Below are 17,150 nucleotides of genomic sequence, written 5' to 3' on the forward strand. Positions count from 1 at the left end.
CACAGCAAAAAATTAAAAAGGTGATTCCCAGTACAATAATGTAATTTGTTTCCATTCATCTGCAAGTGGCTAATGTGCACTCAGAGGCACTCACCACTTATCATGCCTCTTTCATGACAAAAAGCTAAAGGAGGAATGCTGATTTATCTGATCTAAAACCACATTAGTAACAAACTTCATTTTGCTCACCCAAATGCACTGAGCACTATAAGTGTGACACACCCTCTTTGTGCCAAATCATTCTAAATGGGAGCCCCACCCCTCACTTCAACCAAACAATTTTTTATCCGAAAAGCTTACATTTTACTTATCAAGTCAACATACTGTATATGTAGACAAAGTCAAAAGGCTTGATCATTGTTTGATCAAACATTAGAACAAACAAGACTTTGACCACAAAATGACTGTTGGTGCCAGACGTGGTGGATCTAGCTTTTCAAAAACAGCTACCATCCCAGACTTTTCACAAACTACAGAGTTTACAGTGAATTGCGTGAGAGACAAAAAGAAACAGTAGGTAAAAACACACTGTTAGTGAAACAAGTCAGAGGAAAACAAATAGATTCTTTCAAAAAAGGCCACAGATGCTTAAGGAGATGAACTACAGCTGCCGAAGACCACACTGGGCACATCTTCTGTCAGCTACAAATAATAAGATAATAGTAATAATTCTTTACATTTATATAGCGCTTTTCTCACTACTCAAAGAGCTCTCCACACAGGGAGGACCCGGGAAGCGAACCCACAATCTCCTTACTGCAAAGCAGCAGGACTACCACTGCGCCACATGTGATGAGCCAACAGTAAGAATGTGACCACGAAAACCGCTAGAGACTGAATGGATGGCAGAGTCTGAAGACAGCATAAACAGTATGAAATCACGGATCAAACCTACACTGTATAAACAGTACCAGGTGTAGGGAATGCATCGTTAGCACACATTAGACCTGCTAATACTAGTTGTACTTAAGTGTTCCTGTGCTATTAAGGCCCTGGTCTATATCCACTAAGATAATCTCCATGCCACAAAACACATCATCTCAAACTGGTTTCAAGAACATGACAGTGACTTCAGTTTACTCAAATGGTGTCACAGATCTCAAACAAACATATCGTCACTATACAAACGTGTGGCCAAATTCTGCAGAAGCTATGTGATCCTATCAAGTCAGAATGGATCAAAATCCCTACATTTCAAGGTCCTTTTTTAAAACTATAACATGAGATAACACACCTTGAAAAATTAAGATACTCTGGAAGCAAAAAGGGGCAATTACTGGTGCAACATAAGCATCCCCAAAAAGTTCACTCTATGTATTAATACATTGAACACATGGTACAGTAGCAAAAAGGAAACCCTACAAAATCAGTAAAAATAATTATATATGCCAACTTTTATAGCAAGTACAATTATAAAGATCTTTGTATGGTATGTAAAGTTTCAGAAAATTACTCATCAAACTCTTTTATATTTCAAAAATTAACATAATGACTAGAAATGGCAACAAAAGTTATGTGTGCATCTCAGCACTCACCTCCAGATGCTCTAGAATGTAAGGAGGGTTGGTCATGCCGAGCCTCAGCATTGCTCCTTCAGGAATCACCTCGACAAGGCGCCACAGGAGGGTTGGTAGATCTGTGCCAATGTCTCTCCCGTAAGCGCCAGTGTCTTCACTAGTCAGCCATATCTCACAAACTCCCTCTATCAAGAAATGAAGAAAACAGATAAAAAAAATGCAGAAAGCATAAAAAAAGATTAGCAGAAACATTCACTTTGCAAATAAATAAATAAATAAACAAACATTCACTTCTGCAGATAACACAATTTTTCAATTTTAAGAGTTGATGCAAAAAACAAAATTTAATAGGATTAAGTAAACTATTTGCTCCATAGTCAGACATATGCAAGATTCACTTTCATGATGTAAAACTAATTCATTGCTTAATTACACTTATTCACACTATGTTTCTGCTGCAAAAAGTGATTTTCTTTTTAATGAAATTTTATATGGACTGGCTTTTTATCTTTTTTTTATTTCATCATACAATTTTACTACATTTGGCCTTCTAATCATAATAAAATCCATTTTATACATACTGTATTTCTTAAAAGCAGCCATTTTCTAAAGAAAAGCTATACTCTGATAAGCACTGTTATAACTGGCATATTTAATTACATTTCGTTACATTATTCTAGGGTTTCTGCAAATAATGTATACATTGTTCATGGGGAGTTTTACGGCCTACAAATTCTATTTTGATATTTCATTATTTCTACAAAGCTACCTTTGAGGTTCAAATCTTTTAACATAATGTTCAATACCATCTTCTTTTGATATGGGCATAAACATTTCGGGGCTTATTGCATGGTCCATTACTACAGTAATATATCCCATGACTCACTAGGAATGCAGAATTGGTCATGTGACATGTGTATGATATAATAGTGATTATGTGCGATTCTGTCTGAGACTCCCAATATAAGCAATATGCTTAAGAATAGAACTTTGATTTTTGGATTAGGAAGTGTGTTTTGACGACAGTATTTTACCCAGTTTCAACCTTTGCTTTATATTTTGACAACGTCTATTCTCCCAGGCTTTCCTCATTAAATTTTTCACTGACTTAATTTTTTCAGTCGGTACATTTATTTGTTTTTCGTCCTTCTATATAGAAGTAGGGCAGGTTTAATGATAAAACAAAGTGAAATGTAGGCAGTACTGTAGACCGTAATCCTCTGTTCACTGATTCACCAGTTGACACTAAATGAGTCGCATTCCGAATAAAATGAAGAAATATAAAGCAGTGATATCTTGCATTTCTTGTTTTAAACTATAAGAATAAAAAATATATAAATAATTATAAATGTGAAAACTACAGAGACAGAATAGAGCTTTTAGCTGCATTGCACTCATGCATGTAAAATATGCCCCCATTCACATTTCAGAGAGGTACAATAGACTGCGGCCTCAAAATTTTTAAAAAACATAGCCAAGATTTTGGACAGACTTCAAAAGGGGGAACAAGGTGCACCAAGTAAGCTGTGTGGATTTGCCCTGGCCAAACTTGTAATAACAAATCACCTTATTGTAACATCAAAACTAGAATTCAACAAACAGACTGAAAGAGAAAGATGCAAATTAAAACACAGACACATAAAGGAGATAAGGAAAAAAATAGCTAAGTGAAATGAGAGGTTGATGAGGTAATCGATCTATGGAGGAGGAAATTCTCCAACAGGGAAAGAACAGAAATTTGCTCACAAGTGTATATGAGGTCATTTGTACCAAAAGACATCACATTCATTAATATAATAATTCCACACACTGACAGGTTGGTGTTGATCTCTTATTCATTGAAGGGAGCGGTTTTTCACTTCATAGCGAATGGCAGTTTACTGTTTTCAGGATATACTGCATCATATTACTGCTGCTGCACCATTTTGCAATTTACTTTGGGATTAAGAGTTAATCATTACATCTGTGAGCCCTTCCATTCATCTAACCTACTGCATAATCCAAGTTCAGGAAATATCTCTCTATTATATAAAAAAATCCTGTAACAAGACGAGACTTTTTGGAAGATTTTTTCAAGTCCTGCGAGACAAGACTTTTGGCATGACGTTTTTCAAGTCTCGCACTCCTCTCAATCATTTTCAAACAAGACCACGGTCCTCTCACCTCTCATTCGTGAGAATGCGACACACGTCAGACACACTTTCTGCGATATCAGTTCTTATAAATTTTTACGTTTTCCTCATTTTAAGTCGTTTATGAAAAGTCCATAGTTTCATCCTGTAAAGAAGCTTTTCTGGACAGTATTTTTTCATATACAATCTATTCAATACATTCGTTGAACTCCTTTGCTGGACAATAATTTTATATGTTCTAGATGACATGTCAACGACTAAGCGAAGAAGAAAGGGCTGCATGTCGAAAAAAGGCCCAAAAGCGTTGGAGAGAAAAGAATTCAAAAAAGAACAATAATAATTGAAGTGCAAATTCGGAAAATAAGTAAAGTAATAATCAGCCCGGACCAAGTGGAACTGAAAACCTAGCAGGTCCAAGCAGTGTCGAAAGAAAAGACAAAGAGCAGAAGACAAAGTAGAACATCGTAAACAGGTTCAAAAACGTTGGTGCGATACACATGCACAGCAAGTTACAGATTATGAAAGTAGTAACATTCGAAAGTCTCAAAAAACTGATAGGAAAGATCGCATTAGCGCTAACAAATGAAAATTATTACTCCGTGAAATAAAGGAACAGCAAAAAGAGATTGAATATATGGACATAGATAGAACTATACGGATATTGTTCAGCTTTAAAGTTTAAGTCAGAGACTTGTTGATCGTCTAATTTGTGTTGCCATCAGGGAAAAGTAGTGTTTCTTCCCAATGAAGAGGCCTATCCGCGAGAATTAAAACATTTGTTGTTTGGTGAAAGTGAAATCCACATACACCACAGGCAAAATATCCGAACCTACAATAATCTGTTCGTGATCGCATCATTCAATGCTCAAAACGTAGATTTATATGATTCTGGACCATACGCTATGAGAATCTGTGGTCCCGCAACAATTAAAGCTATGACAAGTTTAATTTCGAAGAAACCACAATTCGGTTTATATTTATGATCAAGAAGAGATGCAACATAGGAACTAAAGATTTAAATGATCGCACGTATTAGAAATTATACAGCCAATAATGGATACGAATCCATACTTCCAAAAGTATCTCACTTTACATGAAATTTATCTGCAAAACACGGACAAAGAAGTTTTCTTGGATTTCTATGTGAATCTAGAAAGATCACAGGCACATTTATAATAAACCAACATGTGACGAATTGTCAGCGATAACAGTTTTGAAAGACGGAGATATCAAAGACAGAGTTGATATTCGTGTTTATCCAAAAACAAAGCATGATTCGTTGTTTCTGTCTAATAAAATGCCTCATTCGATCCTTTACTCCTTCCTTTGCCTTTCCCAGATGGCGAAACAGGATGATCGTATAATATGAAACACACGAATACAGATAACAATCTCTTTAAATTGTATATCCGGTTACCCATACCCGAGGGTTGGCGAGTGAAGCAAGCAGGGGGCGGAGCCTCCTAGTTCTTTTTGAATTTGAAGCCATTTTCATTTGAAAGGAGTACAACTACTGCCTAACCACTGAAATGACCGGAGTTTAATTTTTCATTGCATGGAGTTTACCTCCTTCTCCATGTGTATATTATCCAAGTACACCTTTTTTTTTTCCCTCCCACTTCCCAAAAAAATAAAAACTACAGACTTGCCAGGAAGAGAATGAGAGAATGACAAAGTAGTAGTGTTGCACATTACACCTGTACTAAAAAGGTTCCAAACTAAAAAATTTTTTAGAAAAAGTACTATACCAATATTTTGCAATCTTACTACATAAAAATGTGACTGCAATTGCGATAGTAGATGGGCTGGTAGGTTCAGTGTTGAAAAAGGAGTCTGACCAAGACTCACCAGTAATTTTAATCACTAGCACATGTACCTGTGTTTTTCTTCCTTGCTTGGATTTGGTTGTTACAACATTTAAAATAAATGAAATTCTATTCCATTACTAAAGTCCAAGTTCAGTTTGGTCAATATTGTACTTGTTTGAGGAAAAAAACATTTTGCATTTTATTTTTGTGAAAAGTACAAGTCTATCCATTATTTGTTTCATGTGTACGGTGACACTAATAGAGGACAAAGAGCTGCTCTTACCTCGGCATGCTCAGTGTTATTCCATGTATGTCATTTCTAGACTTTGTGAATGAGGCAACTATTTCTGTTTTACATATGACCTCTTTCAATTTCATCACTGCCTCACCACTTGAACCTTCTATATATCTTTGCTCACCAAAAGGGTGAGGATCACACGTGTCAGGTGGACTAATTAAAAGGAGAGGAAAATAAAACTTTTGAAAAATATAAAAACAACTCAGGCCAGGACGGATATACAGGAAACTCTTAATGTGGTGCTCCTGCAGCGAGGTTCACTCTAAATGAGGAAAAATAAAGGCCACCAGCCCATCTTATTTCCTTTGGCTAGGCATCAATAAAATGACAACTGTATAGTACATACCAATTATTGCCACAACTCAGTGATGTAAATACATAGCCCTTGGAGATTATGTTGATATAAGTTTTTAGTTTTTCCGCCTGAAATAGGTGTGTATAAGAGAGGAAGTGAATTTTTCGTGGAAATTCTGAGTTCCCTGCTTGGCACAAGCTTTGAAATGGGTGTAAAGGAAACAGCTGCTGTGGTAAAAGGACTGGCAAGTGTAAAGACAATCGAGATAACAAGAGAACACTCCTGAAAACAGAACCTAGAGGGGAAAATCAGGCAAACAGTAGATTTCACTCATACTTCATAATGGACTGGAATAACAAAGAAATTATTAGCATTCACTGGCACGCAGCAACACAAACCATATACTAAACAGCATAACATTAAAAGGTGTTCAACTTAACATAGAAAATCCAAAAAAATGACATACCTGAAAATGTTCAGAAAGTTAGAAACACAACATTTAAATATCTATTATCTAAAAACAAAGGGAGCATGATGGAGAAAGAAGGGAGGTTTAAAGTTTTCACTTTTTGTAGGCCTTCATTAAAATTACTTAAACTTGGTTTATATATAAAAACCAGTAATGCTTCTAAAACTGTAAAAATTTGCTTAGACTTACACATTTATTATAATCATGTGGATTACTAACATGTTAAAAATCCACCAACTGCCTCTTTATCTTCCTTTCCTTTCTAATGCTAACACAGGTCCAATGTTAGCTGCCAGAGGACATTTTGGAAGATCAGATGTTATGGACAGGGCCAGATTAAGACTCTACAGTGTCCCGGGTCATCAGCACTTCCAGTGCCCCTATACACAATACACACCAAATACAATTTAGTAAGCCAGTATTAAAGGCAAACAAACTACCAACACACCTAGGACCTGTGTAAATTTTTGTAAATTCCAAGTGAAGACCTACAGATTAGAGGACAGCTGTTCAAATTTTTTTAATCAATCATAATTGTTAATGACTTGGGAATTGCAGTCTTGCTGTTCTTTCAAATAAGCAAAAAATTAGAAAATTGGCAAAGCACAGTAAAAGCTGACTTTCTTTTGAATTCATGTCTTTGAGTTTTTAAAAAAAAAATTCTTTAAGTAGCTTTATTCACATCCCAAAAATAGAAACAAAAACAAAATAAGGCCTAGACACATCCCTTGTAATTATATGAACTAAAGCAGGGCAATCAAATCTGAACAAAATGAACAATAAGAAAAAGAGGTATTACATAGAAAAATAACTATAATTACTACAGTATTCAGTTCTTACAGTCCAAAATATAGCAAATCAACAGAACAAGGCAAAACATAATATGGTTTAGCCATCTGCACACAAGAAAGATAATCTGTGTATCTGAACAGAGTACAAAACAAACAGAAAAACGGGAAAAGATCTAAAACGGCTCCTTTCTAAAATGAAGACCACTGCTTAATAGCCACTTCCCTTATTTTCCATGACTGGTACCCATAATGTTAGGTCTTAAGAAATCTAGTAGACTCATCTAGATCAGAATATCACTAAACAAAACTCTTAGTTATGAGACATTCTTAAACTGTAAAGTTTGAGAAAAATACAGAGAGCCATACCCAAAAGAGAAGTCAAAGTTAAAAAAATATGTTGCTCAAAATTTATTAACCGAGAACTCAAACTAAATGCATCTAAACATGTTTGAGAAGTATTCACAATTTTGGACGACTGGGAGGTGTACAACACTGGTCTGTAGCAATACTAATAATACTTTACATTTATATAGTGCTTTTCTCACTACTCAAAGCGCTTCAGTGAGTGGGGAGCCACTTCAACCACCACTAATGTGCAGCACCCATTAGCTGTTAGGTTGTGAAGTGGTGAGAAAAATAGCCAATTAGTGACAGGGGATGATTAGGGGGGCAGAATGACTACAACAAGGTGGGCAATTTAGACTGGACATCATGGATATACCCTACTCTTTACAAAGGAGGCCCAGGGCTCTTTTATGATCACAGAGTCTGGGTCTCAGTATTACATCTCATCCGAAGAACACCACCCTTTTTACAGCATAGTGTTCCAATCACTGCGCTGGGGCATTGGGAACCACAATTCAGACCACAGGGTAAGAACCTCCTGATGGCCTCACCATCACTTCTTCCAGCAGAAACTCAAGCTTTTCCTAGATGGTTTCCCATCCAAGTACTGGGCAGGCCTGAACAAGCTTAACTTCAGGAGGAGGACCTGTTCTGAAGTGCATGTGGTACGGCTGATTGCTATCACAAGCTCCATACTTACTATTGTCAAGTGCCGGCAACCAAGGTGGGAATCACAAATAAAAGTTCACCAAGTGGAGGCACACAACAACAGAAATTTAAGGCAACTAAGACAAAACCAATTAAAAGTAAAAATTTATAAAAGAATTAAAATCTGTTATTACACCACAAAGCTATTAAATACAAAATTAAATGTGAAATAAAATAAACTCTGCTTAATAATAACAGTAATACCTATTTGAATATACCAAATTTAGTATCATAAATACACACATTTAATCCCATACTTGATATACTGTACATGTGCATCTATGGCCATAAAAGTGCAAGAGGGATTAATATACCAGTGAGTGAGGTCTATAGATGTTTTGCCTTAGTAGCTCATCAGATTTCAGATGGATCACTATTTGCAGAAAACGGTTATCTTAAAATGAAGATTTAATGACAAAAATGATTTGACTTTTCACCACGTCCATCTGAGCCAACTGTATACATTATATTAAACTCATTCTGGGACATCACTAATATAATTAAGCTTTAGTAAATAAGGTGGCAATCTTGGCACAGGAAGGCATTCATTCCCTATGTATTTATATTAAGAACATTAGTCTCCATTACAATAAAAGTAAGTAATTATGAATTATCCTCGGTCACATCTCACCAGTGGTCACAAACCCCCCACCACCACCACCACGTAAAGTCACCAGAGTTGAATCTCTGTGCAGCGGCCGACAGAATGGAGAAATGAGGGGCTGAAGAGAAGTTCATCAGGACTAAAATGAAGATTGCCTGAAGGGGGGAAAAAAGGTTTAGCACAGCTGCTATCTCGAGGGGATGAAGCCTAATAAGAATGAAATGAGTGCAGATAGAGGGACTTTGATTCATAGCTGCAAACATGTATTAAAAGTGCCATAAAACTAGGCAAGTGTCACTGTGCTCCCTTAGGCGGCATAATGAAAATAGTGCTGTCTGTACACAGGAGAAATGTTTGAAATTAAAGCGGGATGAATGCCTCTTGCCTCTTCTGTAATTGACTCCACGTACCGTACTAGACTCCCGGATTTTGCACAACTTCTCCTTGACTTCTATTTCTAAAATGAGGAATTCACAGTAATAAACTCTTCTAGGTTAGGTCAACACTACAGAACCTTTAAATAACACATCTACTTTGAAGTGTGGGTCTGGGGAATAGTAACAAATGAGAAATGATTAAAGAAATCTCTTTTTCTATTTTATGAACCTTCCTTCTCAATGCAACGCTGAAGGGAGCCTAAGCTTACTCCAATTATCTATGGCTAAAGGCAGATACCAATTATGGAAAAGATGACACTTTGTCACGTGGCTCATTCACCAACCAATCCACCTGACTGTACGATTTTTGACTGTTGAAATAAATACGACTGCCTGTAGAAACCTCATATGAAGTCAGGCAGAACATAAAGGGCAGCCTAGTGAGGGTCTGAGCCAGATTTCAATTGTTCGGAGGCACTAACGCTAAATACTTTGCCATTGGGCAATGAAAATAAATAATTCTAATTCGTCAAAATACTGTATATATACACACGCATGCATATTTTTAAAAAATGCATACATTGCCAACTTTTACACTGGACTCTGAAAAGTAAAAATATTCATGAATTTGTAGGTGGGATGTTTTAGTTCCATGTTGCAATGAACCAACTAAAACGTTTAGGCAGCACCATTCCAGAATGAAGTCAAACATAGCCAGCTCTACTATCACACTAGACAACAATTTTTTAAAAAATGTTTTGCTTCCTGAAAATGTTTCAGTGATATTTTTTTTCAGATTGACTGTATCACTTTGGAATTCTGAGAAACATGAAATTCAATTTTTTGACATTAACAGCTTAATGATGTTGACAAAATGTATTAGTTCAACTGGGCAAAACATGTTTTGCTGCACATTTTCATTTGTACTCCACATGTGATGAATCTTGTTTTAGTGTCCAACAATAGTCGGCCAGCAATGACAGATTTCATTTGCCCTAATGCCGCTTTTCCATCGCTGCAATGTCTTTAAGAAATCTTTCACCATGTTTATCACTAACTGCATCAAGATTATCAAAAACTCAAATGTTAATGCAGAAAATCATTCTTTAGTGACATGTTATACTTCATGGTTTTGCATACTTGAAGCATTATTGTCAACCACCTGAACAAAGTTTACTGCTCTGTGGATGTCAAGGGAATTCTCGGCAACATCCTTAAAAGCCTATTTGATTTCTTCTGGGGAGATCTTTGAACTGCATGTCATTAAAGATGTGTCTGATTTGCTGACTAACAAAAAATGCCATCTTTAATCTTGGCATCATTTATTTGTGGAAATATTTGTAACAAATACTTAAAAAGCCTTTCTTGTTCATTACATTCACAAAATTTTGAAACAGTCCAAGTTTTATGAAGAGGAAGAAAAAATATTTTTGCTGGGGTAATGATATGCCATCATTTTCTGCCCTTACAGATTGGCCAGTTCTTTTTAATGTAATGGGACTCTTTAGCACGGCTGTCCCATTTGCAAATGACACAAAAGGACTTGGGATATCTGAGTTGCATTCTTAGTACCAGTGCCACTACTTTTAGACCAACTCAGATGTTCCAGATATAGATGTTATACTATATATGTAAACTTGTAATATTGAGGGGTTTGGGGTTTGTTCTATGGGAGCATGTGCTGATTGCGCATTGCCACACCCACCTCATGACGAACCATCTGGACTGGGACCCTGCAACTGCAATAAAACGATACATGACAAGAACATTTAAAGGCAATTCCTGTGAACAGCAGGCCAAAATCCATACAATATACCCAAAAGTGATCAGAAAGCAACATAAGAATTTCAAGGCTCCTTTAGACACAAAGCAAATTAAAAGAAGCTGTACCAGAAAAAATATAATACCACAAACATTAACATACTCAGTATAATAGCATGTAAACGATATGGAAAATTGAATTTATGAAAATGTTGGACCATCATTGTCCTCATTGTACAAGGAATGCACTGTGTATATATGTAGAAACAACTATGAGTGTAAACAGTAAAATTAAACCAAAGGATATTCATTTCAAGAAACCGTTCTAAATGAAGAGTATAATTATTTAAACATGCCATGAAATTCCCATTAGTGCCAGTTAGTTAACACACACTTGTGGCTCTCTGTCAATCAACAGGTAATCCTTTTACCTTAACATAATGCAAAATAAACATTATTTTTAAATCTGAGAGGCATAAAGAATAGTGGAGATATTAACAACCACCGGCCAAACTCTGCTCAAGCTGAAGTATGGCTCTGAAGGCATAACACTTCCCTGCTTTAAGCAAACAGATATAAAACACTAAAACAGAAAACTAAAGCTTATAAAATAAAAGGTTACTATCAAGGAAAAATATAGGAAAATGTTTTGCTCATAGGAAAATATGAAACCAACTAGTCAGTTGCAGCATTTAAAAATTCTAGCACCATCCTTTATCAACTGCCTGCATAAATGTGTGTGTGTGTGTATATATATATATATATATATATATATATATATATATATATATATATATATATATATATACACACACACACACACACACACACACACACACACACACACACACACATGCATACTGTATTTATATTACACATTATACATATATGTATTTGTACTAATAGAGAAGAAAGAAAAATACAGATCATTGATTGGAATTCTGATTAGTTATGTTAAACGCATAATTTGCAAATAACTGCTCTAAAAAGGCATCATCTGCCCATATATAGAATATGGAACTTGATGAAATTGCTTAATTCTTAGATCACTTTACAACTTGCAGCAGTGATGTGCAGAACAATAAATAAATACAAGATGAGTGACACTGATCTATAAAACATTACCTCTGCTAAATATTTAGCAGCTAATGCTGATAAAACATTTTCATCATCTTGGTGATATACAGAAGCAGTTAAAACACTACTAAAACATTTGGTTATATTTTAAAACTCTTGGATACTAACCAAAGGATATGGTGCTCAAACTCTGTAATGTTCTATTAAGACTGCATCTGGACTACTGAGTGAAGTTCTGCTTTCGCTGCCACACCTGCTCCAAAAGCTGTCTAGAGAAGAGCAATCCAATGCATCACAAAAGTGCATGTTCTACTCCGACATGCAACATAACCTAACCATCTTTAGGCCTAAACACAGAAAGGGGTGAAGAGAATAACATATTTAAAATGCACCAGAATTTAAAGATAAATTGAATCCAAGATGGACTCCAAGAAGCACTTCATTATGAAGAGTGTCATGTAGATGAAACGGAAATATTTCTCATAAGTGAAAATAAACATTTAAGTTAAGCTTAAGGCATACTTCAGGACTAAACATTTTAAAGCACTTGCAAGGACAAATACTGGTTAGATGACAAACAGAGTCATGTAATCAACTGTAACATTAAAACAACTGATTGTTCCCTTACACACACACTTACATGTTTAAAAAAAAAAAAAAAAAGGAACAACCTTTTTAAATTTATGAAAAAAGTCACTGAATTACTAGGGAAAAGGCACACCTGAGGCTACCCATTTCACATGGGGAAATACCTTTAAAAACATACAAACAATTTTGGCAACAACAAGCCCCTTTGCTCAATTTAGCTCGTCAATCTCTAGATACCCAATTTACTGTATATAAAATATCACCAAGTCTGTGCACAGCAGGCAGTGCTGCAGTCTCCAAACTCAAGCATTCCGGGTTCATCTCTGTGTGTGCTTGTAGGATTTTTTCCAAGTACTATGGTTTTCCTTCCACATCCTAACAGACAGGTAAGATAAATTGACAGGCTATTCCAAACTGTCGTTGTGCGAGTGTGGGTGTGTGCTTGGATGGGCCCTGTTAACAGCTTTTACCCTGTATCCTATCTTGAACCAAGTGCTGATGTGATAGCCTCCAGCCCTCTGTGAAGAAGGATTGGGTTAAGCATATTTTAAAATGTTATACAGTATTATTACTAGTATTGTACATCAAAATATTATCTATATTACTAAACCACAGTTTAATTTATGCACGGACGGCGGATGCACCGCATGCGCACTGCGCCTCAGAGTCAAACCCAGTGGCTTCCCAGAGTCAGAAGGTGGCGCACAAACAACACAACCTGCGAACTAAACCTGCTCTAATCCACTGTACCAGCGGTCTGTGTGGCATATTTGAATCACATAACGGAAAGAGCTCAACGATTTGTAACACAAAACCGAGCCCGTAGTTCCCAGAGTCAGTGCGTGGCGCCCAAACACCACAACCTGTAAACTACACCTGCTCTAATCCACTGTGCCAGCAGTCAGTGTGTGTAAGTTGGAGTATGCTTCCTAACAGTAAACGACTTCTACCTAACGACACAGCCACAGAACAACTAAGATGAGACCGCATGGATAAAAACAATACACGGAGGCTCCTACGACGCGCTTCAGACTCACCAGAAGCAAAGACGTCATGGCTCCACAATGAAAGAGCTCAACTAATGGAAATCAGCACGCGAATCCGCCACCGTCAGCAACCGACTTCTCACTGACGACACAGCCACAGAAAAACAAAAAAGAGACTGCATGGATAAAAACAATAAACGAAGGCGCCTAAAACTGAGTCACAGCTCCAAAAAGACACCGCTTTAGTACAAATATGTTTATTTCATTACATGAACTTTCCCAGGACGCACCCACCCTCCATGATATTTCATCCGTCCAAGTATCGGAGGGAACAGAAAGTGATTGCCATTCTTGGATTTGCGATTCTTTCGAGAATCGCGGGCTTGCTGGTATTCAAGATTTGAAGGTCTCCGATATACTTCTGTCTCCCACACTACTTAGTAACTTTAAGCAAAATTTACTCTAGAACACCTTTCATCTGTTCTCATTTTAAAGTAACAGCAGCTGTCTGTTGTACTAATTCCTGTCATAATTCACAATGCTTCAACCATGTCTTCTTTTAAGTCTGCTTGCTTAAACTGAAAAGATTCATCTCATTCAATCTTTCCTCATGACTTGTAACCTGCAGTCCTGGAATAATAATCTAGTCCTCTTATCTGGACTTTCCCAAAAGCTGTAATATTTTATTTGCAAAAAAACAATAAAATAATTAAAGATGAGAACTCATAAAGGAGTTTAGGTGGAAGCACAGAAGGCAAAGCTTAAGAGAATTGGGCTGGCAAATGATGAAACATTTTAAGTCCAGGGCCACAACTAAAACCAGAAAAAGAAGAAGATGTATAGTAAAACATTACACTAAATAAATAAATACATAAACAAACAAACAAACATCAGTGTTTGTACTGCCACTTCAAAAAAGCTTTGAAAGAAAAAGCTTCTTCCACACTGCATTAATAATTGAACATTTGTCTTTACTAAAAATCTCCACAGCTAACAAAATTGTGGCTGGCATGGCAACTCCACACACTTATCACAGCACAACCTCTTTTGCCTTGTTTATCAGAATTTGAAATCTGAGCACCACTGACAAGGCAAGTAACCAATAAAGCAGTATAATGGTATCCAGATGTTGACTAAACTCAGCGGGGCTTCCATTTCCACAGTTATGGAGTCAAGTGTCCTCAGAGAGGAAGGATGAAGTGAAAAATGAAAGAATTTCCAGGGCCCCACATACCAATATCTGCACACCAAGAAACAAGCAGAGACCTAAAGCAAGCCCTACACAAAGATTTCAAGCAAAAGCCAACAAGTAAAGGCCAGCGTCACCTAGTGCTTGTAAGCAGAATTTTCTGAATCGTAGACAGCTTCTTCATTTGGCGCCATTAATGCATTCTTTTGACCTAGAGGGTATATGAGCAGAAGTCACAACAGGGATTTTACTTTTTCCTTAAGCTTAACATTCCTAAAAACTTACATAAACGTTTAACAAATAGTTTACGTTCTTGTCTCATATTTGCTCAGGGCAGCAGACCTTTTATTTAAACTACATTTACACTAAATGAAATCCTACACTAAGGGGGTTTACTTGAGGGGTATCATAGCAGCTGTGGATAATACACACAAACTATATATGTTTTCTCATTCAGAAAAGTTCAAAAATGAGAAATGGCAGAAATCAGTCATGAGACCAATCATTGTTTTTAAATTTCTAGAAATCCTTCACATGAAAACGTAACAAAAAAGCTGGACGAAATTACGGATGATTAGCAGATACAGCAGAATAGGCCTAATTTGCACAATTAAGACAGAATTCATGTTTAGGTTTATATTGGATAAATTAAGTTTACTGACAAAAATGCTAACTTTTACTTGTATGACTGTTAAAATTACAAAATATTCACTGTATACACAAAGTGATTCTGAATTAGGAAATACACTAGACCTTGTGGAACAAATGTAGTAGAACTTTGTGAAGTGAATATTGTGCTCTGAAAGACAGTAATCATAATTAATTAAAAAGTTGAAGAGAATGGAGATAGACTGGAGCCCCACCTTGGTCTGGTTTCTGTCTAGTAACCAATGCTGCTGGAAAAAAACCCTGAGAATGGAGATAGACTGGAGCCCCACCTTGGTCTGGTTTCTGTCTGGTAACCAATGCTGCTGGAAAAAAACCCAGTCCTTCTACAATCCCATAAAATGGAATTAAGATATTCGGGAAGTAGATTGATGGATGGATTCATCATCAGCAAAAGCCACTTGAAACAAGAATGACAGCCATCAAGGAAGTTTTTGTGTCTGTAGATGGCTAAGCAGCTCAACTCTTTAGACAATGCAGGCAGAAAATTCGGATTGGGAGTGAATGAAGAAATGAATGAATCATCAAAAGGCTAATGGTATGCCCGGAGTGTTTTTATGGAATATACTTTTAGAACAGTATGTTTAATTTTAGTCTCCATTTTATAAGGAGGTCAAAGCAGACCTGGACAAAGTCATGAGGTGAGCTGCTAGGCTAATTTCATGTTGGCCAACTGTAAGGAACAACTGAAAAGGTTGTATATTATTTTTAGTAGAGATTAAAATTAGACATGATGGAAACATTTAAAATTATAAAATTATTGATTCCAACTGTTATCAATGGACTGGAGACAGAAAAGTGATAGAAGCTGAGCAGGAGTAAATTTCATAGAACTGTAGACAAATGGAACAAGTTGCCAGGCTATGTAGTATCTAGCATATCTTCATAGAATTTTGGAAACATCAGTTCATCCATGTCAGGACCTAGTCCATGAAGTCCTCTGAAGTTGCAGTTGCCAATTTCCAATTTATTTTAATCCATTTTATAGAGGCCTGTCTGGACCCCGGACATAATATCCCTGTATTAACTTAATGGGACTGCACAACTGTGTTTGTCTAAATGGAATATTATTTGCAAAACGTTTTGATTAAAGTAAATGTAACCACAGTTTTAACCTCCAATATAACATTAAAAAAATCTGATGGACTCAAATGTGCTGAAAGAAAATGATAAAAAAAAAAAAAAAAATACAGTTTAACCAAACACAGAGGGTTTCTTTTTGAACGTCCGCAAACTCAGAGGCGCCGCTTATATAGCAACTGTCATCATGTCAAAACAAAATGGCAATGACAACGATACAAAATGATTTTTAATAACTGATCACAAAGTGCAGATTACAAGTAAATGAAAGAAGTTGAATATTGCAAAAACTTATAAAGGGAATTCAAAATTAAGAAAGGAAGATAAAAGAATAATTTTAAAAAACACAAAGAATAATAAAATGTATTATTTTTTCAATCTGTTACATTCAGTGAACAGACAGCAGCTGTACAATAATCTTAATGCAGATATATCATATTTTAGCACACACCTTACACA

The 17,150-nt window shown here is 36.2% G+C and overlaps 1 protein-coding gene across 3 annotated transcripts in view; it reads right to left on the reverse strand.

Annotated features, from left to right (window-relative positions):
• Positions 1-17,150, reverse strand: part of cdkal1 (CDK5 regulatory subunit associated protein 1-like 1) — an 848,634-nt gene that overhangs the window by 474,395 nt on the left and 357,089 nt on the right. For all 3 annotated transcript variants that reach the window (XM_028817287.2, XM_028817286.2, XM_028817284.2), the window contains exon 9: positions 1,536-1,702. In XM_028817287.2, the coding sequence (XP_028673120.2) occupies positions 1,536-1,702 (167 nt within the window). The remainder of the gene's footprint in view (positions 1-1,535; positions 1,703-17,150) is intronic.

Source organism: Erpetoichthys calabaricus, chromosome 13, assembly GCF_900747795.2.
Source record: "Erpetoichthys calabaricus chromosome 13, fErpCal1.3, whole genome shotgun sequence".
Taxonomy (NCBI): Eukaryota; Metazoa; Chordata; class Cladistia; order Polypteriformes; family Polypteridae; genus Erpetoichthys; species Erpetoichthys calabaricus.